This window comes from Hemiscyllium ocellatum, chromosome 1 (assembly GCF_020745735.1).
Source record: "Hemiscyllium ocellatum isolate sHemOce1 chromosome 1, sHemOce1.pat.X.cur, whole genome shotgun sequence".
Classification (NCBI taxonomy): Eukaryota; Metazoa; Chordata; class Chondrichthyes; order Orectolobiformes; family Hemiscylliidae; genus Hemiscyllium; species Hemiscyllium ocellatum.
Window position 1 is genome coordinate 102,470,204 of NC_083401.1, and position 26,640 is coordinate 102,496,843.

The following is a 26,640-nucleotide window of genomic DNA, read 5'->3' on the forward strand; positions in this document are numbered from 1 at the left end:
ATTTCCAAGTGGTGGACTGTTCTGGTTTTAGCTGACAGTATGCATTTTGTTTTTAATAGGTTCCCCACCCAGATGCCAAGCTTTATTCTTTGTTTGCCAGAGAATGCTCTAGAAGAGGCTGCAGCTCTAGGACAGGTAAGTATCCTGCACCTCTGGGTATAGGTAATAGGGTGGGATGAGGTGAGAGAAGAGGTAACATGATTTGGAGTGTAATCTCAAGAGAGTGGAGAGACAAGACACAGAGGTAGGGGTTGGTATGTGTTGCACACCAGGCAAGGTTTGGTCATCTGAGAAGTGGGTAGTCACAAATCAGTGATCGTGATGGAGAGTGTGGGGTTTAGTTAATGGGGCGGAATTGGAGAGTGGAGTGTAACAATCCATTTACAACCATTTGGTCCATCAAATGTGCTAGCTCATAGCTTGAGAAATACAACACAGATAGCACCTTTTTCTCCCTGAAATATTTCTTCACTATTTTGTTTAAAAGATTCAATACATTTTGCTTAAATAACTTATTCCTGTAGCAAAGTATTCAAAAAAAATGTTATGTGAATAAATTCCTCCGAACCTCCTGCCTGGTGCTAAGTTTATATTGGCACAACAGACACATGGGCAAGAAGCTGTTGTGGTGCAAGGGTGCAATCCCTACCTTTGGGCCAGAAGGCCTGGACTCAAGTATAGCCTGCCCCAGAGGTGTGTCATAAGATGTCAAAACAGATTGATTAATATTTCCTACACAATACAGTGTGGATTTGCATGGCACAGGGGGAACCAGAAAGCCTGAGTTTAAGTCCCACCTGACCAGAGGTTTGTAATAACATCTTTGAACAGGTTAATGAATGACTCATAAAAAAACTATATCATGTAATATTTTAAAAATGAGACTAGCATTGATTACAAGGTATGAGAGTTCCTTTCTTGCCCAATTGAACCTAATATGTTGACCAGTTCTTGCCCAATAACCAACTTTCTGTCTATGCTGTGCCATTCCTTTAATACTACTCACTTGAACAGTTTTATCAAACTTCTGTAAAAACCCATTCTCCTAAACTTTCATGGCACTACAACTGCGGAAGTAATACTGTGTAGGTTTAGATGTGGGGAGAAATTCAGGCTTGTGCTGAATCTCGATCTGAAAGGCACTCATACTCAGGATCGAAAATCAAAATACAACTTTAAAAAAAGTCAATCCTTTTTTTATGAATGACCACCACCAAAGCTAAATTTCACATGTATTTGACCGCTCACTGATCTCTCATCACTCAAGGTTTACTACGTGACTTAATCTTGGTAATTTGAATAGGTAAATGTACACATTAAGGACTAAATGTGAAATAGGATTCATTAGAATAGTGGAGAATGTATTGTTCTTTTTCCTGTTGCCCAAAAATCAGGTGAAATGAAATAATAAACACATTTTGGCAATTGGCCAGAACTTCTCGACTTACCCCAAGATAATGACCATCGATGAACACCACAGGTAAGGAAGGTGATTCATTAGCTCTCTTGCAACGCTCTTCTAGCTCCTTTCCATAATCACTGTTCAAAGCAATATTTTTCTCTTCCAATTTTACTCTGTGATTTTGGAAAATTTTCCTCACTATCTCACAGCGATCAAATGTTGTCCTCACAACACGAAGGCTAGTTGTGTAGATTACTATTCTTCCAAATTCTAGTGTAAGTGGTGGCTGCAACAAATAAAGAGAGGTCTCAAACACAGTCTTATCCTTTCCTTATTATGTTACTAACTGCACCCATATCCAGTTTAGGAGGCAGTTCTGATAGTTGCAGTGTTAAAGGATCTGTCTGTGCCACTTTTTACAACTGGATTTCTACTTTTAACTCATGGATGTTACGTCTTGCAGGGCTCGGGGAATCTAATGGTTAAAAACCAAAAACAAATGCCAGATTCAGGAGGTAAATGTCTCAGCAGCTTTGCTTATGGATCAGGAGGAGCAGGAGGGTTTCCTCTAATCCCAACAAGCAAACTCAGCCTCATTCACCTCACATTATCCAGCCTGCATCACCCAATCGTTCAAATCCACCACTCGATCTCTGACTGACCCAAGGATGGCCCTCCACCCCGTGCCTTAACCCTACCTTCCCCACCTGTATTCCCATCCTAAATATTGTCTATTAGCCTGACTTCGAGCCAAAAATACTTCAGTTTTCTTTCAGCAGGACATTTGGGAAATAATAACTTTCAAGATTCCCAACCAGAATTCCTACTTCCCCGTGTGGATTTTCTTTACTGACATGAAGTAAAAATGAAAGCCCACATGTGATATGCCAATGCCTCAGAGACATTTCTGTTTGCTTTCAATCAAGTGACCTTTCCCACAATGTTAAAGGTTTATGGATCAATCTGTCGGGAGAGTAATTCTTCCCAAGTTGCCTGTCAACACAGATATGCCTTTAATTATCTCCTTCGCTTCAGTTTGAATTGAAATGGAAGATCAGTAAATTTAAGTGGGCAGAAAATTAAGTCTGAATGTTGTCTGCCTCCTTTCTACTTGTAACACAGGACGTGCTTCAGGATACTTTTTGATATCTTTACTTTAAAAGTGGTACATTCTGGTAACATTTTGATTTTGTTTTTGTTTCATAAAGGAAAAGTCAAACAAAAGAAACAAGAAAAAGCTTCCTTTTTAAAGCATTTTTCAGATCACCAGACGTCTCTTACAGCCAATGAAGTACTTTAAAGTGGAGTCACTGTTTTAAGAAATAAAATAGTCAACAGCTGAACAAACTCCTGTAATTATCACTGTGATAATTGCCATTTAATCTGGGCTGAATCTTACCAGGAATTGGGTACATGTCACTTCCTGAAGAAGGGCTTATGCCCGATACGTCGATTCTCCGGCTCCATGGATGCTGCCTGACCTGCTGTGCTTTTCCAGCAACACATTTTTCAGCTTTGATCTCCAGCATCTGCAGTCCTCACTTTCTCCTACATGTCACTTACCTCTGCTTTCAAGGAGGGTTTCTCTCTACAAGACCCCAGCAGATTTCCTCACACTAACATTCAAAACTCACCTCATTAGCTGGGAAGCACAAGCCTATCATACTGCTCTCATCGTATTCTGCTCCTTACAATGGGCAGAGATTCTCACCACTGCTGGGACATCCCAGGATCCCTGGCACCGATGCTATGCTTGAAGACCAATGTGTACTTTGCCAAGTATTGTCAATCTTGGGTTGGCCTTCACTGGGAGAGCAGCCACAAGCCAGTGCTATCCAGGCTACATAAATTGGATATACAAGTACACCGTCTCATGTCAATCACTGCTTAGGAAGCAAGCCACACAGCTCACCTGCCCATGGACTCATCACATTCTACATCTTATAGGAACTCATCGCATTATCTTATAGAAACGTATCAGCCATGATTGAATAGTGGAGCAGACTTGATGGACCAAATGACCTAATTTCTGCTCCTATGTCTTATGGTCTTAACCCTGTTTAAGCTCAGTGCTTCCTCCATGTTTAACACAGCTGAGGGAGGATGGCACGTGGGAATCAGCAGGAGGTTTCCTTGCCCATATTTGACCTGATGATATGAGACTTCATTGTGTCCAGATTAAATGTTGAGGATTCCTCGGGTATCCACTTCCTGACAGTATTCCGCTGTGCCCACTGCTGGGTCTATCCTGCTGGTGGGTCAGGGCACATTCAGGGATGTTAGTAATGGTGTCTGGGACATTGTCTGTACGGAATGGTTCCGTGAATATAACAATGCCAGACTGTTGCTTGATTAGTCTGTGAGACACACTCCCAACTTTAGCATGAGCCCTCAGATATTAGTAAGGAGGACTTTGCAGCATTGACAATATTGTTTCTGCTGTTCTCATTTCTAGTGCCTAGACTAATATTAGGCAGTCCATCCTGTTTTATTCCTATTTTGAGTTTTATAAAGAAGTTTTTTGCCACTGAATAGCTTACTAGGCCATTTGTGAGGGTAGTTAAAAGTCAACCACATTGCTGTGGGAATGGAATCACATGTAGACCAGACCAGATAAGGAAAGCATGATGTACCATAGATCACAGATAATTATACATTGATGGATTGCAAGACCCAGCTGTGCCATAACATAGCTCTCTCAACACAATGTGTGCACAGTCTATCATCTCCTGTATTTGGGCAAAGCTGGCTCCATTGCCAAAATGTACTGCCTGGGCTGCTATACTGATCTTATCATGAGGAGAAAAGGTGAATCAGTGTGATCTGGTATCAAATGCAATGAGTAATAGCCTTGAAAAAACATGTGGGTGGATGATTGAAAGATCCCTGAGGCTCCTTGGAAGGAGCTAGCAACATAAAAGCTTCGTACAGCTGTCACCTTGGTGACGGTTGGGATAGGATGGCTAACCACACCTTTGTGTTCCAGATTCCATTCCAACATTTGGGACATTCTGGGACAGTGTCCTAGGATATCCTTCACCTTCAGTAACACTGCACCTTGTCATCTGGAGGAAACGATATCGAGAATAATAGGCTCTGTACCTCCTCTGAGGTAACTGACCTTCAGCTGTGAACTCTTCATGTGGATGCTGTTCAGCATTCACTGGAGATTGCACTGGCACTGGGCATGTGTTATCCCTCCATCTCTCCTGCACCATCATTGCCCAGCACTGCAATCTTTGCTGTGGCTGGATCCACCAGACATGCTTCCAAAGAACCTGCACTGGGGACATAAGACATGTAACAAATCCTTAGTAATGTGGGCAGTCAGCATCCACATCACTGAGAAGTGACAGTTTAGCACACTCCACTGTACAGGGACACAAAGCACTCCTCCTTAACAAGGAACTTTGACAAAGGACTTTAATCCGATGAATGCAGCACTAGTCATGCCACAAAGAGAAAGCAGGAGACTGTAGGTATTACATGAATCCTGAGACTTTGTTTTCCCAGTCCCACATCACCCAAGAAAAGCATCATCGCATAGAAGAGCATGTTGACAAATACTTAGACTTCAAAGTGAGAGGGAATCAGTTCTGTATTCCTAAGTTGCCTTTGAGATCTTGCTTTAGCTTTGTGATTTTGTTGGTTTTAAAGTTGCTTATGATTATTATTTCCAATTCACAGAGATGAATATCTTCAATCTGAAATGACAGTTGACACTGTCAAGATTGCTGATGATCAGGATTTGTATTCTCCCACATTAGACATGCACGATGATATGTTTGCAGATGTATCAGCCCCTGATATGAAAGGTTTTGATTAATTTGAAGAGCCCTCCCATTGTTCCTGAGTGAAGCCCATGTCCTGGCACTGAAAGAAAACACTGACTCTGCCCATTCCAGGCACAGTAAGAGCCATTTTCTATTTGCAGTTTCCATTTTGAATTGACAGAATGCGCAGGTCGTTTGTGTCACATTGAGTCTAGATAATCAAGAACTACCCCAAAACCTTCATGTTCCTTTCCTTCTGGGATTCTCTGTCTAGCCCGTTAGTACCGAGTGTCCACACATTTCCACACACCTCTGCATTATAACTTCATCTCCTAAAATTACCTACTGAGCCTTAAAGTTTAGTCTTTCCTCATCATTGTGCTGCACATTCCAACCATCTAGGCACAGTGGTGATACCAGTTATTGAATTCCCTCAAACCACATTATCTCCTGTCTTCCCATACACTATCATCTCCCACCTTATGTGTCAATTTCCCCCTTCATTATTCATGTCCCCTCAGCCTCTCAGGCTGCTGCCTCCAATCCTGAGCATTGATTGTCCCAGTGTCTTTAACCCCTTATCCCCTGAGATCATCCCGCTGGCTTCCATTCAGATGACCCACAGGACGCACTATTGCCTATAGATTTAGATGTGCAGCCCTGACTGTGAAGTGGCCAGACCCCTGACTGATCTGTGTGCAGCTCCTGGCTGACGTATCACAAATCCACTCATTGTTTGCATTGAAGAGACAGAATCATACTCCACTCCATGGCCTACGGTGATAAAGTAAAACAGTCCACCGACTGTTCCCAAACCCCTGAACTGAGATCAGTATGCTAATCAGTATACTGAGGAATCACATTTACAGTGCATTGTGCCTTGGAGTAACATTCCTCCACCCTGTTAATTGATCATGGATGACAACTGTGATAAGCTAACTAAAAACCAGATGCTGTGAATCAGAAGCCAAAACAGAAGTTGATGGAAAAGTTCAACAGTTCTGGCAGCATCTGTGAAGAGAAATCAAAGTTAACGTTTTGAGTTCTGAGGAAGGGTCACCAGACCTGAAACATTAACCATGATAAGCTGCCTGGTCTCCTGTTTGCACTAATTAGACAGGCAACATTGTGAGCTTTCAAGTTCTGGCTAAGGGATCAAAGTGCCAAACGGCCAGCTAAGGTAAGGTAAGGCAGGTGTGCTGTGAGCATTAAAGTATGCACAAAGTGTATGAGTGTTAAGAGAGCGAGCGAAGAGTCCTGAGATGCAGCCTGGTCCAACCCATGAACTGGGAAGTCCTAGCTCTGTGCGCACAGTATCCTTGTAGCAATATTGTGATGAAATATGCCAGAGCACTCTGAAATGTAGCACTGAAGAACAGAGCCATACTGCGCTTTGATGATATGATGAGGCTGGTACGTGCTGAATGCCAAGGCCTGTGGATGGACTGCGTTTGCAGTTACTGCCCATGGAGCATGTGTTGAGACATTAGAGCCTAATATCCAAAACGGAGATTCAGAATTGCATTTGGCAAGCTGGAGTTGCCAGGTAACTGCTCTGACTTTCATGTTGGGAATTGATGGTGCCTAGTTGGTGTGTTTTTTTCCCCATTGCCCAGAGCTTTGTACATCGAGGCTATTCGGACCCTGACCATCTTTGATCTCCATACAAAATGGAAGATGGCCCGGGTGACTGCGACGGCACAGGTTCTGGGAATAGACCAGATCTGTGCCACGTATAACAGCAATGACAGTGCCTCACGCCTGATGACCAGGTTTTTACTCACGATGGCGAGCGACCATAGCTTCCATCTGCCCAGTTTCTGCCTCACTTTGTTGATATGCTCCCCCCAAGATTTGGTGCATGTCCCAGCCTCTCTGTACCAAATACCTAGCACCTTCAGGTGGTCAGTCCTGACGGTGAAGGGGATGAAGGATTGGTCGGCCCAGTTTCCAAAGAGCATGGCCTCGCTCTTGCCTCGGTTGACCTTGGCTCCCGACACCCGTTTGAACTGGTCACTTATGCACAAGAGTCTGTGCACGGACAGCGGATCCGAGCCAAAAACAGCGACATCATCCAAGTACAGGCCTTAACCTGCAGGCCCCCGCTGCCAGGAATAGTCACCCCTCTCAGGCTCGCATCCTTCCTGATGGACTCGGCAAATGGCTCTATGCAGCACACAAACAAGGCAGGAGAGAGAGGGCAGCCTTGTCTGACTCCAGGTCTGACTGGGAAGCTATCTGATTCCCACCCATTGATTGAGACTGCACTGACAATGTTGGTGTAGAGCAGTCTGATCCAATTACCGATTCCCTCCCCAAAACCCATTTTGGACAGAACATCTGTCATATATGTATGCGATATCCTGTCAAAGGCTTTCTCCTGGTCCAAGCCGTTGAGGCAGGTGTTCACCCCTCTGTCCTGCACATAGGCAATCATATCCCTGAGGAGTGCGAGACTCTCAGCGATCTTCCTGCCCGGTACAGCACGGGTTTGGTCAGGGTGGATCACCAATACCAGAGCAGACCTGACCCGGTTGGCGATGACCTTTGCCAAGATTTTGTAATCTGCATTCAAATACTGAGATTGGTCTCTAATTTCTGATTTCCTCCCTCTCCCCCTTCCGCTTGTAGATGAGGGTGATGATGCCTTTCCTCACGGATTCACTCATGGTACCTGCCAGTAGCATACTGACATACACCTCCAGCAGGTCCTGGCCAATCAAGTCCCACAGAGCAGAATAGAGCTCGACCAGTAAGCCATCACTTCCGGGAGTTTTATTCTTTTCGAAGGACTCGAGGGCCTTGGTCAGCTTGTCCAGAAATAGCGGCCTGGTCCAGCCTCTCCCGTGTTCTGTCATCTAAGACCTCCATGATAGAGGACAGGAACGACTGGGAGGCCACTCTGTCGGTTGGCTTCGCGTCATACAGACTGGCATAGAAGGATTTGCTAATCCTCATGATGTCAGCCTGAGATGACGTTATCGAGCCATCTTCTTCCTTCAAGGTGCTGAGCACGGAGCTCTCTTTGTACACCTTCTGGAAGAAGAAATGTGAGCACGTCTCGTCCTGCTCCATGGAGCGGACTCTGGACTGGAAGATTATCTTGGAGGTCTCCAAGGCAAAGAGCGAGGCTTGCTGGCCTTTCACCTCCTGGAGGTCCTCCGTGACATCAACCCCCATCGTCTGCAGCAGGAGCAGGTTCTGCATACTTTTCTCGAGCTGGAACAGTTTTCCCCGCCTCTCTCTCACCTCCTGAACAACTTTGAGGATGAAGAACCTCTTGATGTTCCCTTTTACTGTTTCCCATCAGTCCGCTGGAGATTCAAACAGGGGCTTCACAGTACTCCAACCCGTGTAATCCCTCTTGAGCTCCTTAATGTTTGCCGGGGTCAAAAGCTTGGTGTTCTGCTTCCACATTCCCTTACCAGCCCGCCGCTCGTCCCGTAGATGACAGTCGGCCAGCAGGAGGCAATGGTGAGAAAAGAACACCGGCTTGACGTTGGTGGATCTGACCGAGAGCGTTCGGGACACAAACAGGTGAGCGTATAGACCCGTCTACCCGAGACCAGGTGTATCTACGCTGCGCTCCATCTGCAGGGGTGTTGAAGACGTCGTGCAGCTTAGCATCTTTGACCGTTTCCATCAGGACTCTGGACGTGCCGGATTGTCCATCTGCATCAATGATACAGTTGAAGCCTCTGGCCAGAATGACCAGTTTGGACATAGCCCGTAACAGTGGAAGCTGCTGCAGGACGGCCAACCGTTCACTCTTACCCACTGGGGCGTACACATTAATCAGTCTCAGGGGAGCGTTTCAATACATGACATCAGTGATGAGGAGGTGCTCGTCCACCACCTCCTTAACTTCGGAGATGGTGAAGTTGCCTCTTCGCAACAGGATACCCAGGCCGGAGGCGCAGCTATTGTTACCCCCCGACCAAACTGACGGTCCATGGGCCCACGAGCCCGACCATTTCCTGTAACTGCTGAGGTGCGGTATCCCACACTCCTGCAGAAACAGGACATCAGCTTTAATGTTGGCCAGCAAGGCCAACGTAGAGACACATCGCGTAGCAGATTTAATGCTATGCACATGAATACTGGCAAATTTTAATCCCCATTTCAACAGTTTATGAGGTTAAAAGGGTCCATTTGCTGTTGGTTCTGCCTCTCTGGGGTAGCTATGTGCATTCCTGTGGTGAACGCGAACTGCTGGACCCTCGCAGGGCTGAGGTAGCTGTCCGGCTCCAAGCTGCCGACATTTCCCTGCTCTGGTGTCTTCAGGTCGGGACCAGGGTTCGCACAGTCCAGTTCTCTGTCTGACAGGGGGGCTGTCAGAGGATCGCTGCTCCCAGTTACCTGGAGCTGTGGGGCAGTGGGTACCTCCAGGTTCTCACTGGGTGGGGGGGGGGCTTTACCAGCCCCCTCAAAGGGTTCATCATCTCCTGTTTGGGGGGTGCTGCCCTCCTTTCTCCCTGCAGCACTCTGTCTCTTCCTCTGGTGTCGACCCTCCTTACGCCCGTCTCACCATCCGAAGAGCTGGTTGTATCCTCCTTGTGTAGGTGTTGTTTCCCTCTTTGCTGGGGGGCTTTGGGTGCCTGGCCAGGTTTCCTCTTCCTGTTTATTACAGGAATCCAGTCCTCTGCCTCCTTGGTTTGCTCCTCCTCCATTTCCTCTGTCTGTCCTGTGGGAGCTTGGATTGACTGCTGCACCTCCCCGCTGGCTGCCGCCTGCTCTGCTCCATCCTTGTGGGTGCCCCCAGACACCGTTCCCCTGCTGGTTAGTGGTACCTTGCTGGCCTTTTGCAGTCTATGGCACACATTGCCACCTCCGGCCATCTGTGCGTAGGTGGTGGCCCTTGTCTTGGGCAGGCCCTGTACACGTGGCCCGCCTCTTCATACAGATTGCAGTTCTTGGCCTCTTTGCACTCCTTGGTTGGGTGACCCTCCTGCTTGCAGTTCCGACAAATGGTGACCTTACAGTCCACTGCCATGTGGCCTGACCTCCCACAGGTTCGGCACACTCTCAGCTGCCCTGCATACGTCAGGTACCCTCTGCTCCCTCCAATTGCAAAGCTGGAGGGTGGGTGGAGGATGTTCCCACTGGCATCAACCCTCAGGGTTACCCTGACCTGCTGTTTGCTGATCCAGATTCCGAAAGGGTCAACCACATCGGTGCTTTCTCCCTCAACCTGGACGTACCTTCTCAGGAAGGTCAGGACTTCAGCTGCTGAGACAGGGGGATTGTACATATGAATCATAACCACCCAACTCCGCTGTGCAGAAAGCACACACAATGGACCGCCGACAAGATGGGGAACCAAGGCTCCCCTTCCTTCTCCTTGAAGACCTTCAGGAGCTGCTAGTGCTGCTTCACACTCCTGAAGGTCACATCGAAATAGCCTACCCCAGAGAAATCCTTGCAGGCAGTATACATCTACTGCATCAATCCCACAGCACTCTAGCAGAACCTTCTCGATGAACACCGTCCGATCGACAGGTGTACAATCCTCCACTTTCTTCACAGTCACTCGGACTGTGTTGCGAATGCCCTGGCCTGGGCTGCGAGCTGTTGCTGAGGCCATAGCTCTGAGGTTGGCTGGTCCCTGAATTGGCATTAGGCTGAAGCCAGCACGAAGATCCACCAAGAGCAGGTCAGCACAACCAAACGATTCTCCAACGTCCAATCACAATCCAGTGATGATCTCCATGAACTCTGATGACTCGAAGCCCCACACTTGATCCTGGTATCTCCCCTGCCAGGTATTGAATTAGAAGATCAGCCACAATCTAGCTGATTGACGGAGTAGGCTCACAGGCTGAATAGCATACTGCTGTTTGATTTCCTACCTTCCCCTGAACCACCTCATGGTTCACTTTATTGAATATCATTTACAACGTTTTGCCCCAATTTGCAAGTCTTTTTACATCTTCCAGTATTCTGGTGCAAGATTTCACTTTAATTATGATTATTGTATCCAATTTAATATTACTGGTAAATGTTGACACCATGGGTTAACAATTCATTTGGTTAGACCTGTTTCTTCTCCAGGGGCAGACTATGCTGCTGGCCATTACCTGTGCACCTCACATGGGATCCTTCAATGATATAAATGAGGAAGCACATGTAAGTGACATTGTCTGCTCTGGAAAAATTGATATGCTTTGCACAACACCATATTGAAATGGCACTTAGTAATTTATATAAATATAAAAATGGCACTAACCTGGATCACTGGAAGCACCACTTCCACTTTCTGTCAGTCTGACAAGTTTCATATTTTCAGTTTACTCTTTTGTAGCTATCTTATCGATGATACTGTTACCTGGTCCCTAAGTCCTCCCTTTGTTATAAAAGTTATTTATATTGCACTTCTTCAAAAATAGCTTCAGAATTCACATTTTTGAAATCCACAAATTTGCTATTGTGTACTTTCAGATGTTTTCAAAGGATTCAGAAGCTTGATTGACGTACGTAATTTGTAGATCTAGTTAAAGCTTTTAACTGTTTGAATTGACCTGATCATTGGCTCGTGTCCTTCAGACTGGATGTCAGACCAACTTTGTCAAAGTCCTGCACCTACTTTCATGATGGCATGGTTGGACATATCTGTGCCTACTGTGAGATGGCCAATACCTTTGTAGAATAAGGTTAAAATGCATAATGAATCTGAAACTACTCAATTTACTATTTGCTGCAATACATTAAGGCAGCCATCGACTTACCTGCCGACATCAACACTGAAATCTGTTTAGCGAAGATCTTCTCATTCCTCAGACTGCATGCTTCCATCAATCTGACAGAGGTAGTCTTCAGAAAGTTTCCATATGTTGAGAACATAGCTGCCACAACCAGGAAGACATCTAGACTACAGCAAACAAAATCCTATGTACCACCAATAAATTCGATCTCCAAGTCAGTATCTCCAAGGCCAAGATTGTGCTTCAGCCGGCACTCAACATCCTGTGAAGCGAGATGCCATGGATGGCAACCATCTCCAAGTTGTAGAAAATTTCTCATATTTTGGTAATATGTTCCTTAAAAGCCATCAGTGTTCAGAAAGCACATTCTACCTTTGGCTGACATTAAGATTGCGCCTGGGAACAGATTAGCATTAAGCTGATGACTAAAATCAAACTCTATGAGGCCATTGAGCTTATGTTGTATGGAGTAGAGGGCCTACTACTGGTACTAAAACCAAGCTCCAGAGTGCTTCTACCAAAAACACCAAAGGTCCATTATGAGAATTCAATGGCAAGGTGCAATAGGAGAAGTCAATGTATTCCACGAGTAATCTAACCAATTCATTTTTAGCAATTTTTGTCAATGGAAATCCTATCATTTTTAAGTTAGATACTGGATCAACTGTTACTATACCAAAACATATACTGGGAGAATAAACAGAAGTTATAGCCTACAACAGTGTAATGACATTGTCCAGAAGGTATTGGTCTCAAGTGACATTCTTGTCCACTGCTCCATTGTTCCTAACCATCTTAGATCTCCATATAACACCTTCCCATGTAATCACAGAAGGTGTAACACCGGTCACCTATCCGGTCACCTCCTCTCCCCTCCCTTTCCAAGGTCCCAAACTTAACTTCCAGGTGAAGCAGTATACTTTTCACAATACTTGGTGCATGTACAAATCAAATTAAATTAAGTGAAATGTTAGTTTTCCTTGCAGTCTGCAGTATTTGCTGCTCACAGTGTGTTCTCTGATTTGTGAGACCAAATGCTGAATTGGTAATAACTTAGCAGAGCACCTCCACTCTCTCCCTAAAAATGATCCTGACTTTCCATTTGTCTTCCATTTCAATAAACCCCCTCACCCCCATGCTAATATATCAGTCCAGGTGTTTTAGCAAAGCTCAGCACAAGCTGGCGAAACAATGTATCATTTTCCCCTAAGCCAGTGTGCAGCCTCTGGGACCCAACAGTTAATTCAATAACTTCCAAACATGACCTCTGACCTTCCTTTTCACTACCCTCCCAGCTGTGACCTTTCTTTTGTGTCTGGCTTTGCTCTTATTGTCCTTTTCACATCAATCATTTAGACCTATTTTACACTTCATCATCCTACGGCGCCATGAGCACTCTCTCTGTCTTTTGCTCTGGACAACCACACCAACTTTTTCATTCACTCCTCCTACCCTCCTGTCAAGGATAGAAAAAAACATCAGCTTTGGACATATTGGACTCCGAACATTAACTCTGTTTCTCTCTCCACAGATACTGTCAGACCTATTGTTTTTCTCCAGGACTAACTGTGTTATTTCAGATTTCCAGCATCAGCAGTGTTTTGCTTTTATTTTATGTTCATATGTTAGCAATGGTTGGCATTGCGTGCTCATACAACTCACCACCTCCTTAAACACGCTATCCATTGCTCAGCACCATATGAGTCATTCCTCAAAACACACAGGCTACTTCCATACACATCTCTCTGCTTACCTGGTAGCATGTTTATATTTACACAACACCATGTTATAGTTCAATAGCTTTATTGGGAAGTACAAGCTTTCGAAGCACTGCTCCTTCATCAGGTCGCTAATGCGACAGGATCATAAGACACAGAATTTATAGTTAAAGATCATAGTATCATGCTACTGGTACAATATATTGAACAAATCTAGATTGCTGTTAAGTCATTCATCCCTTAGAAAGGGGTTACAGGTTTCGATTCATTACTATGCAAATCCCAGAATTTCTTTCAAGTCGCATTCCCGAGATAACTTAAGGTTTTATAAAAAAAAGGTGCTATCTCAGCTCAGACAATGCATTAAAGGTGTGAGGTTAGAGTCTGTCTGTTTTCTAAGTCAGACTGAGTCAGACTGATTCTACTTCCAAAATAGGAATTTGTAAAATGTCACATGGATTGACTGCCTGCAGATTGTGTACTTTTTGAGCAAAACAGAATGTATCTGCAAATACAATTCTGCAAATGCAAATTCACTCCAAAGACTTATTGGTGTGTGTGTGCGCATGCACGTAAAAGAGAGAGAGAGAGAGAGAGAGGAGGAGGAGGAGAGAGGAAAAGGGACAGGGAGAGGGACAGAGAGAGAGAGTGAGAAATTGTTTGTGTGTGTATGTGTGTGTGTGTTTGGGGTGGGGAATGTGTATTGGGTATGTGCGTGCGTACTTGGTATAGTGTGTGCTTGAACATGATGGTGTATTAGCCTGTAACAGTGTGTGCACGTGGGTGTGAGTTTGGGGGTTATATGTGGGTGTATCTGAGAGAGCATGTGTGTATGAGAAAGGGTCTGCATGAGTATGTAAAGGTATGTGTGTGTGAGAGAGTGTATAGTGTAGTGGGGTCAACTGTCATGTAACATGAACCCCAGTTCCTGGTTGTGGCCATCCTCATGGGTATTGAACTTGGCTATCAACCTGTGCTCAGCCTCTCTGCATTATTGTGTATCCAAAAATCCACCTTGGAGGGCTGTTATCCAAAGGCCGAAGGCCAAATGTCCCTGACCACTAAAGTGCTCCCAGATTGGACCTCTGTCTGGTGATTGTTGTGCAGTATCTGTTCATCCATTGTCATAACATCTGCTTAGTCTCGCCAATGTATTATACCTCAGGACATTATTGCCTGCAGCGTATGAGATAGATAACATTAGCTGAGTCACATGAGTATCTACTGCACACATGGTGGGTGGTGTCCCCATGTGTAATGGTTGTGTCTGTGTCGACACTCCAACACGTCTTGCAGTTGTTGCCATGGCCGGGTTTTATGGTGTTATGGTTGATGTTGTCCTGAAAGATGAAAGTCTTGACAGCAATCTAGGTTTGTTCAATATATCATATCAGTTGCATGACATAATGACCTTATGTTATAAATTCTGTGTTTTATGATCCTGCCCCACTAGCTACCTGATGAAGGAGCAGCACTCAGAAAGCTAGTACTTCCAAACAAACCTGATGGACTATAACCTGGTGTGTGATCTTTAACTTTGTCCACCCCAGTCCAACACCTGCACCTCCTCATCATGGCTACCTGGTACTCAACTCAGAAGCAGTGCAAACAATCTTCTGTACATTTCTTTCACCCTGCATAATGCTTACACTTTTACCAAACAATGTCTCCTTCTTGTACACACTTGCTTCTTCTGCTCAGTATACACAGAATGCAGGGTACTAATCTGCCTAAAATCCCACCATAACTACTTTAAAGGCACACACGAACCTCAGTTTTCTGACAGGGCAAGCTTGTATACAACTGAAGGGAGTGTGGAATAATCAAGGTGCTGCAACCTTAAGAGGCGACACTGAACCGTGAACACCCTACCTGGAGCAGAACATTTCCTTAGACATTAATCCTGATTTTACATGTTCACATTAGGACAATGACCTTTGACATCTTTTTCTTTCTTTCTGGCGTCCTTGTAACAGCCATTCCTTATGCACCCAAATATTGTTGCTGCTTCCCCTCCACCAGAATGGATCATTCATTTTCAGAAAAAGAATACTGCCATCTGCTATTAAACTTCCTGAACATAAGAACATAAGAAATAGGAGAAGGAGTAGGCCATCTGGCCCTTTGAGATTCCTCCACAATTCAATAAGATCATGATTGATCTATTTGTGGATTCCAATTACCTGCCCACTCACCATAACTCTTCGTTCCTTTACTGATCAAAAATTTATCTTTGCCTTAATAACATGCAACGAGAGAGCTTCAAGTGCTTCACTGGGCAGGGAACTGCACAGATTCACAGGTCTTTGGGAGAAGAAGTTCCTCCTCAACTCAGTCCCAAATCTGCTCTCCTTTATTTTGAGTCTATGCCTCTCCAGTTCTAGTTCCACTTGTCAGTGCAAACAATATCCCTGCTTCTATCCTATCTACTCCCTTCATAATTTTATATTTTGATAAGATCCCCCCTCATTCTTCTCAATTCCAATCAGTATAATCCCAGTCTATTCAGTGTCTCCTCATAAGTCAACTCTCTCAGCTCCAGAATCAACCTGGTGAACCTCCTCTGCACCCCCTCCAGTACCAGTACATCCTTTCTCAAGTAAGCAGACCAAAACTGTACATAGTACTGTAGGTATGGCCTCAGCAGCTGCAGCATAACCTCCCTATTTTAACTCCATTTCTCTAGCAACAAAGGACAATATTTCATTTGCCTTCTTAATTATGTGCTGCACCTGAAAACCAACCTTGTGTGATTTACGAACAAGGACAGGTCCTTCAGCATAGCAGCATGCTGCAATTTTTCACCATTTAATAATCATCCATTTTACTATTATTCCTACCAAAATTGATGACCTCACATTTAGTAACATTGTACTCCATCTGCCTGACCCTTGCCCACTCACTTAGCGTATCTATATCCCTCTGCAGACTTTGTGACCCCTGCACACTTTGCTCTATCATTCATCTTCGTGTCTGCTGTGAATTTTGACACTCTGCACGTGCTTCTGAGATTGACTAGATGTTACAAACAAGAAAATCTGTGATCTGGATACAAAGTTAAGACATACAACTGTCAACTATTCAGAACAGTTGAAATTGTAACTAACAAATATCTATTTAAATATTACTAGAATTGTAATTTCTCACGATGAGACAGAAAAAATCAAAACCACAACACCAATTTGGACCCTCTCCCTTGAAGAGACATAGTTGCAGTAAATGATTAGATTATTCCACTATCTCACATTGTGTCCTACAAGCAACTGGTGAAAGGACGGGTGAAACAAAACCACCATGGGACTCACCATCTGTTCCTTCGATATTTAGCCAGACAGCTAACATAAACTATATAAATAACTCATTTTATAGCATGTCACCAAGTGAGTAATTAAATCCACAAATTGAGGGAGTAAATATTTCAGACTAACCATTGGTGAAAGTGAAATATTTATGATTTCCTCTAGACTGTGAGGAAATTCGTATGCAAAGTTTTCCCATTGTGTTATCAAAGGTTTATCACCATGGTATCTTTCAAAGATGGAGGTGTTAAATGGAGTGCTCCAGAGCTGCTTGCTGGACCCAACATGTAAAATTGACAGGATATCTTAACAAGAAGCAGGTTCAGTGTGGACATCAAATAAGAGTGAATACTGAACTCAAACAAAAACAGTCAAGATCTTACAGAAAGATCTCAGCAGGATATGCAATTCAATTTATCAGTGGCAAAGAATGTTTTAATTGAACAAAGATGAGTTACTTTGTATTAGAAATAAAGTAGGTGAAATTTTATTTGGCTAATAAGAGGGCCAGAGTGTTAGCTGACTTTGTCATTCATCAGGCTTGACAATGAGACAATAAACTAAGAAAATAGAATGTTGCAGGAAAATGCCAAATCAACTGAATTCAAGCTGCAGTGATCATGTTAAAGATGCATAGTCTATTAACCAGCCCACACATAGCACAGAATTCTATCACCTTCATTTTTATAATGCCAGCCAAAAAGATTTCCAGGTGCTGATGTTCAAGGTCCATCCACTCACCCAACATTCTCAGTGATTGTCTTTAGGTGCCCAACCCAGTTAGGAACTGTAGATGAACTCCACAAATGGGAAAACCATTGAGAGCACCCAAGTCTGTGGGTGGTGGCAGATCCCATTGAGAAAGATAGGTGCTGGAGCTGTAGCTGGGGAAACATGAGGCCATTCCAATATGGAGATGCCCAGCAAAGTATTTTGAATATGTAAAAGTAAAACTGTGGCACAGCTCCAAGGTCTTCATTGTTATGGGGAGTCGGGGGCTCTCAATGTGCCTCAGGAATGCCACATTCAGCACACATCAGGTTTTGACCTAATTCAGACACCAGATCAAAATTGGACTTCTATGTCAGAGCATTAAATAATAAAGAATGATTTTGTTTGTTCAGGGTCTCATTATAAAGAGATAGTTCTGCAATATTTAGTAAAGCAATGAAAACAAACCCAAAATACTCACACCGACTACATCATGGCAATACAACAAAAGTTTAGGGTCGTGAAAGGAAAGTTAAAAAGATAGGAAACACTTATAACATCTGCAGGACATCTTAATGGGTTAAAAAATCAGTTTGCAGATTAGTTTTATCAAATGTTTCAATAACTTAAGATTGAGATTGCGTAGATATTTATAGGCTTCGTATCTGTCCAAATACATGTGAGAGTATAAAATAAAGTTTAGATTGCTTTGGAGAGTGATAAATAATGTAAGGTGGATGAATGCAGCAGCCAAACTGTGCACTAAATTCCACCCACAACAATAAGATAAAAGCCCAGGCAACCAGTTCCAGTAACATTGGTTGATTGGCCAGGATACCATCAGCACTTCTTGGGCTAAGCTTCAAATACTGTCATGGGATCTGAGAAATCACTTCAATGTTCATCCAACAGATCCAACCTTCAGTTATGTATTAACCTCACAATACTGTGTTGTATTAGTTTAATTATGTCTGGATTTTCTGCAATGTGTTGTGCAGTCTATAAAGCTTCACTTACCCAAAATCACCAAAACCAACATAGTATTCCTGAATTTTAAGCAGATGATATATCAAGCACAAACGTATTTCTGTGATTTTTTTTCCCGATATTTTGAACCTATCTCTCTAGAAACTAGCCAATACAACTATGCAAATTTCTGCTAATTGCATTCATTTGTAGGTCTTTAAAAATAAACTATATTTTCTGGTTTAGACACTTATATACAAGCTTTGAAATACAATTTTGTTTTAATTTACTGAGGAAATGGCTGCGGAACATCAACTAACCAACAAATAAGAAATTAGCTTCTGAACATTAAACTAACTAGTATATGGTTCAGCAAGCTATTTTTGAAAGAAATTTACAATCAGATTTTTATTTATTCATGGAATGTCATCATCACTGACTAGGCCAATATTTATTGACCACCACTAATTGGCCTTCAGAAGACAGAGGTGAGCTGTCTTCTTAAACATGTTGTATTCCTTCAGATGTTGAAGCACACGCAGTGCTGTTAGCAAGGGTGTGCCAGGATCTTGACCCAGCAACATTGAAAGAAAGGCATTGTAATTTCAAGTCAGAATAGTGTGACGTGGGGCGTAACTCGCAATTGATGGTGTTCCTAAATATCTATTGCCCTATTCCTTTTAAATGGAAGATAACATGTGCTTGGAAGATGCATTTGGAGAGGTTGGGTGAGTTACTTCAATGCAACTTATGGTAGCATTTATAGCTGCCCTGTGCACCTGCGGTGAAGGGAAGGAGTGTTGACGGTAGGTGTTTGGGTTCTAATCAAGTGGACTGCCTTTTCCTCAAATGATGTTGACTTTCTTGAGTGTTGTTGGAGCTGCACTTATCCAGGCAAGTAGAAACTATTCCATTACATTGTGCCTTATAAGAGCATACAAACAAAATGCAGGAGTCAGACCTTCAGCCTGTTGAGTCTGCTCCATCATTCATAAAAATTCATGACTGATCTAATCACAATCAAAGCTCCACAGTCCCATCTATCTTCAGTAAGCTTTCACCACCTTGCATATCAATAACCTGCTCCCACTGCCTTTTCAGGAAGTTAATTCCAAAAACTCACCTTTATTGATTTTTTTTGGCTTATCTCTGTTTTAAATGGATGATTTCTTACCTTTAAACAGTGATCCCTAGTTCTGAAAATGAAGAAGAAACATTCTTTCCATATCTATCCTGTCATGATTCCTCAAGATCTTATATGTTTCAGTTAAGTCACCTTTCATTTTCTAAACTCCAGCAGATTCATATCTAACCTTAACAATTTTTTCTTTTAAGAAAACTCTCCCATTCCAAGCATTAGTCTGGGAAACCTTCTGTAAGCCTCTTCCAACCCATCACTTCCTTTCAGGAATAGGAGTGGGCTCGATAATGCTTCAGATGTTTTCTCACTGCTATAACTGAGTCATAACCTCTACATTTTATATTCAATCCCCCTCATCACAAAAGTAAATGGTGGACAAGATTTAGAATAACAGAAGGTGAGATACTTGCCACAAAATACCCAGCATCTGAACTGCTCTTGCAACCATTGCATATATATGGCTGGTTCATTTCAGTTTCAGGTCAATGGTAACTCCCAGTATGTTGGTATTGGCAGATATAATAAGGTGATACTGCTGAATATAAAATCATGATGTTGAAATTCTCTCTTGTTGGAGATGGTCATTTCCTGGAAGTTAATAGGTACTAATGTTACTTACAGAATTAAAGATTGATGAAATTCCATATTTACTGTTATAGATGTATTTGTGGCTTTACTTGATAGGAAAAAGTCATCAATTCAGAGGTGCTGGTGTATGCTAATTCCATCAGCATACACTGATTGCAGCACTAATGATATCTACACTGGCTCAACTGCAGTCATCAGTTGGATAATTGTCACGTACCCAAAGACCTTCCTATTCAGTTAACTAATCAATAGGTCACAATCTCCTGAATGTCCATTCCTCTGTTATCAGGAAACCAGCAAGTAGATACGATCATGATGGATGTTCCTACTAAAACTGGGAGCTAATTGATAACAGCCATGAGCTCTGGAGACTGAGTGCCTGGTGGGACATTGGAAGAAGTGAGAGAAATGAAAAGCTCATCTGGCTTATGGAAAACTGAAATCAGAGAATCAAGGAGCTTCTCAGTCCACTGTCCTCCTCTACTGCAGACACATAGATGATCATGGCAGAATAGTACTCATGAGCTACATCAGGTAATGTTTAGCCATTACTATGACCTCCACCGCATAACCATCATATTATAAGATTAAAGCTTGCCACTGCTACTCCTGGACAAGTAGATTTATTTAAGAATTAATTAGCTTTTTTAACAGATGACATAATATTAATACTCTGCAAAGATGAACTAAAATTGTCTCTCTCACCGTCGCATTTCTAAACAAATGCTTTTGAATGCAAGTGTTATGTCAATTAAGCATCAATAAAATATTCTTTTTTATGTCTAAATCAAGGTTAACTTTTTTTTATTCTTTCATGGCACATTTCATTGCTGGCTAGCCCAGCATTTATCGCCCATCTCAACTGAGTGGTGATGTGTAGTTTTGAACTATTTCAGTCCATGTGGTGTAGGTAGACCAACAGTGCAGTTTGAGGAGTAGTCCAATTTCAGGAAATACCTGAATGCTTTCTGGCTTTGAAAATCTGGTCCCATAAAAATTACCATCGGTGTAAACCAGAAGAGTCGAAACCTTGGCGGGGATCTGGAGAGAGGCGTTTGCAATTCACGTCTCAAGAGATAAATCCTCCAGCTGCCTTTCACAAAAAGGTTGCTTTTCTGGGGAACCAGAATTCCATCCAATGCAGGATTGCACAATGCAGTCCTGAAAATGGAACTCCTTGTATGCATTTTGCAGCTTCCTGAGTGTGACAGGTATGCTTGGTGCACTTCAGTTCAGCAGACAGTGACTGTGCAAAGCAAGGACTAACCCAATCCCCACAAGTTTGGTGGAATTAGCAGGAAGCCACAGACATTTGGACCCCTGGAACTTATACCAACCTCCTTACACCAGTGGGTTTCAGAGTTTCTGTAGACCTGTCTACAAAGTCACCTTCAAGCTATTCAAGATTGCATGCTCAGCATTTTGGACATCCTATTACAGAGCACTTGCATTAGAAATTTGGTAAACGGCATCTCAAGGGCCATATTTTTAGTCTAATCAGACATTTTGACATCTTAAAACAGGATGTGTAGATATTTTTAGTTGTCTGGCTTTTTAATAACCTAAGTGCATAATATGAATGTACAAGAATATGAATTAATATCATGGTTCCGGCACATTGCTTTACCATTAACCTGCCTTCATAAAGCAATCTCTGCTTGAGCTCTTTTCTATCTGCCACATTTGTAGTGCCTTTTACTTTCCAGAGTCAGTAAGTTAAAAGTTTAGGCTGATGCTGCTGAAATTATGACACCATATTTTATTTTTAAAGAATGACATAAGACTATTCTCAAGACTAAGTGGGTGAGGAAATTAATCATCTTCAACAGCAGGTAATGATCTGTGCAAATGATACGTCGCTGTGAAAATTAAATAACTGTGTGTTTCCTACGTCAATGGTGCAATCTAGAAAAAAGATGCATGAATGAGATGTGGTTCATCCAGTGTCACTTGTGCCTATGCCAGGAGAGGATTCCAACATATGTAGACGTATTTATCCAGTTAGGTTATCACTTACATGACATTTTCACATGACACATGGAAGCTCAGGAGGTACAAATATTAAAAATGTGTGCATCAAACGAACAGTTTCTATATAAATATGACATGAGAAATAAAAATTCACTTTGAATCATTACTAACAAGTTAAGTTCAGGCCACTTTCTGGTGAGGTTCTTGCAATGTTATATCAATGATCTTCTCTCACATACACAGTCTTCAAACTTGACAGCCAACCCACCTGATTAAAATTTAAACAAAGTCTGACTGTTAACCAAAGCCTATCTACAAGGCACAAGTCAGGAGTGTGATGGAATACTCCTCACTTTCCTGGATGAGTGCAACTCCAGCAACACAGCAGCAGTGTATACATGTACAAGATGCACTGCAGAAATTTACCAAAGATGCTCAGGCAGCACCTTCTAAACCCACAACCACTTCAATCTGGAAGAGCAGAAGATGATGGGAGAACCATCACCTGCAACTATCCATCCAAGCCATTCACCATCCTGACTTAGAAATATATCACTATTCCTTCACTGTTGCTGAGTCAAAATCCTTGAATTCCCTCCCTAAGGTCTTTATGGGTCACCTACAGAACATGGACTGCAGCAGTTCAAGAAGGCAGCTCACTATCATCTTCTCAAGGGCAATGAGGGATGGGCAATAAATGCTGGCCAGACAGTGACTCTCACATTCCAGAAATTACTTTTTTAAAACTCTGCACCAGCTACTGTAAAAGCTGCTATGATCAGTATTTCTTAAATATTATGAAGTTTTCAGCCTTTAGCATCCTTACAGGCAGTGTGTTCAGACTTCCACTACCCTCTGACTGACAAATTCTTCCTCATGTCACTCTAAACCTTCTGCCCCTTACCTTACATCCATGCCCCTGGTGATTTGTCCCACCACCAAGGGGAAAGGTTCCTCCATGTCTACCCTATTTATGCCCCTCATAATTTTGTACATCTCAATCATGTCACCTCTCTGCTCCAAGGAAAACAATCCCAGTCCATCCAATCTCTTTTCATAACTAAAATCCTCTAGGCCAGGCAACATCCTGATAAATCTTCTTGGCATCACCTCCATTACAGTCACATCCATCTGATAATGTGAATTCCACAACTACACACAAATCTCTAGCTATGCGTCATACAGTTTTGTACAGTTCCAGCTACACATTCTTGCTCTCAAACTCTATACCTCAGCTAAAAAAGGCACGCAAAATTATCATAGATTAGGAGTGACTTGCGTGCTTGATAACGCTCACAATCAAACCAGCTATTATTCCCTTAACATCATTCTTCACACACTCCCTTTTTTTCCCCTAATTCTCCATGTCCTGCTCTTCACAGAATGCTGACCTTGACCCACCAATATAAGGCAGAGTGCAGGGGCGCTTGGGCTGTTGCTTGGCATGCCTTTGCCAACATCCCATCTTTAGGACGGTAGCATGAACACATTCATAGGTGAGGAAAATTATTGTGAAGATTATTGATATTCAAATAACACCATATAGATTAACTTTTAAAAACATGACCTATAATCATGATATATACTGGTTAAAAAAAATTCTGGCCTGTTTCCACAACAACAAAGTCCTGTTTTCTCTCATGGCTTTTGTGTGCCTGCCCCTTTAATGGTGCTGCTACCTTTAAGGACCAAATTATTCATTTCTGCCCATTGAAACACTACCAACAGTGCCTGATGTGTCGCAGTGCATTAATGAGTCAGCAGGATACCCTAGCACCAGCTTATAACACAGGGGCGAGGTTATGGAGAGTGCACTGTGGTCACCTTGCTCCCACTCAGTTTATAAAGGAACATTATGCTGAAAGAAACCTACTCTAGGTGTTTCCTGTCTGTGAGTAAGCCATTTTGTTAATACCATCATGAATTAGTGACTGACTTTTGTGAAACTCCAGACTCTCTCAATTGTTTTCTGGAAAAAGCAAGAGAAGTTTCAGCTCTTCAACTGTTAAAGGATCACATGCTCCAACCTTTCAGCCTCTGTCAATGCTGATTGCAAGCTGCACATTCAAAAGCACATATTGTTGAATGCAGTGAGCTAAATGTATGCAGACACAGACCACGTTTTTGATCCTGAGAGCGTCAAGTAAAATCCCTAACAAATTTCCTAAAACAAATATTTTACTGATACTATACTTTGGACATGCTTTCCACTAACAGATTAAAAGTGTTCATTAACAAACAACATGGTGGAATGTCTATTTGCCAATTTTCCATAATCAAATGTCAAGATATTTACATTTCTCATCATATATATTTACAAGTTTAGGTAGGCTTTTCCAATAAAGCATTGTCACATGGATGTTTACAATTCCAAACTCTGACATTAACTCTCTTTACAGGAAGTTATGTTTTTGCACATGAAATTAATGCTATGCCTGAGATATTTTAATTTGATGATGTAATTAATCTAGTGAGTGATGAAAACTAATAAACCACCATGCCAGGTGAGAGAGTTCATAAAGTAAGTGACCTGCCCCAGCTTCCAGACCACTTCAAGCTGTCTCCCGTATTAAGTTAAATCAAATAAATCATCTGAAAGCCATCCCAACCATAAGCCTTTAACTGCACAAATAATAGCCACTTAAAGTTTTCATTCTCTCTGCAATACAATTTTCCATCTGAAAGGGAAAGCAGTGGCAATTTGGGAAACACCCATTTCACTGGGCAGGAAAATCAGTTAACCCTTTAGAAATCTGCTGCGCCCATCGAAGCTACACATAGGGCAGAAAGCATTGAACAATACAGAACACAAATAGGCCCTTCAGCCCATCATGCTTGTGCTAACCATGGTGCTATACTAATCCCATCTGCCTACACATGGTCCATATCTGTCTATTCCCTGCCTGTCTGTCTGTCTAAAAGCTTCTGCAACATTGCTAATACATCTACTTCTACCACTTCCCTAACAGCTCATTTCGGGCACTACTACCTTCTGTGTAAGAAACTATCCCTGCATATCTCCTTTAAACTTTCCTCCTCTCACCTTAAACCAATGCCTCCTGGTATTTTACATTTCTATCCTGAGAGAAAGACTCCAACTATTGACCCTATCTATGCCTCTCATTAATTTATATACTCACATCCTCAAAGAACTCGATAAGGTTTGTGAGGCATGACCCCCTCACAAAGCCGTGTTGGCTGCATTTAATCAAGCCATGCTCTTCCAGATGGTTATAAATCCTATACCTCAGTATCCTTTCTAACACCTTGCAGACAACAGATGTGAGACTTGCTGGTCTGTAATTGCTGGGGATTTCCCTATTTCCTTTCTTGAAGAGACAAATTACATTTGCCTCTCTCCAGTCCTCAGGTATGACTCCAGTGGAGAGCGAGGATGCAAAGATCTTCACAAGTGGCGAAGCAATTGCATTTCTCGTTTCCCAAAGCAGCCGAGGACAAATCTGATCCGGGCCTGAGGACTTGTCAATCTTAATGTTTGACAAAGTTTTCAGCACATCAGCTTCCTCTATCTCTATCCATTCCAGCATGCACACCTGCTCTTCAAAGGTTTCATTCACGACAAAGTTCGTTTCTTTCATAAAGACAGAAGCAAAAAACTCATTTAGGGCTTCCCCTACCTCCTCTGACTCCACACACAAGTTCCCTATGCTATCCCTGATCAGCCCTACTCTTTCTTTGACCATTCTCATATTCCTCACATAAGTGTAAAATGCCTTTGTGTTCTCCCTAATCTGTTCTGCCAAGCCTTTCTCGTGCCCCCTCCTGGCACTCCTCAGACCAGTTTTGAGCTCCTTCCTTGCCTGCCTGTAATCCTGTAGAGCTGAGCTTGACCCTAGCTTCTTTATGTAAGCTACCTTCTTCCTTTTGACGAGAAGCTCCACCACTCTCGTCATCTAAGGTTCCTTTATCTTACCCCTTCTTGCCTGTCTCAGAGGGACATATTTATTCATCACTTGCAACAACTGTTCCTTAAACAGTCTCCACATGTCTATAGTGCCTTTACCATGGAACAATTGCTCCCAGTCCATGCTTCCTAACTCATGTCTAATCGCATCATAGTTTCCTCTTCCCCAATTAAATATCCTCCCATTTTGCCTAATCCTCTCCTTCTCCACAGCAAGGCATTTGATAAGGTTCTAGGAGAAAGCGAGGACTGCAGATGCTGGAGATCAGAGCTGAAAATGTGTTGCTGGAAAAGTGCAGCAGGTCAGACAGCATCCAAGGAGCAGGAGAATCGACGTTTCGGGCATGAGCCTTTCTTCAGGAAATGATTTGATAAGGTTCCCCATGGTAGTCTCATTCAGAAGGTCAGGAGGAATGGGATACAGGGGAACTTAGCTGTCTGGATA

General features: G+C 42.8%; 1 protein-coding gene across 1 annotated transcript in view; it reads right to left on the bottom strand.

Annotated features, from left to right (window-relative positions):
- grxcr1a (glutaredoxin and cysteine rich domain containing 1 a) overlaps positions 1-26,640 on the bottom strand; it is a 94,424-nt gene that overhangs the window by 61,724 nt on the left and 6,060 nt on the right. Inside the window, exon 2 of the mRNA XM_060825071.1 lies at positions 1,449-1,688. Within this exon, the coding sequence (XP_060681054.1) occupies positions 1,449-1,688 (240 nt within the window). The remainder of the gene's footprint in view (positions 1-1,448; positions 1,689-26,640) is intronic.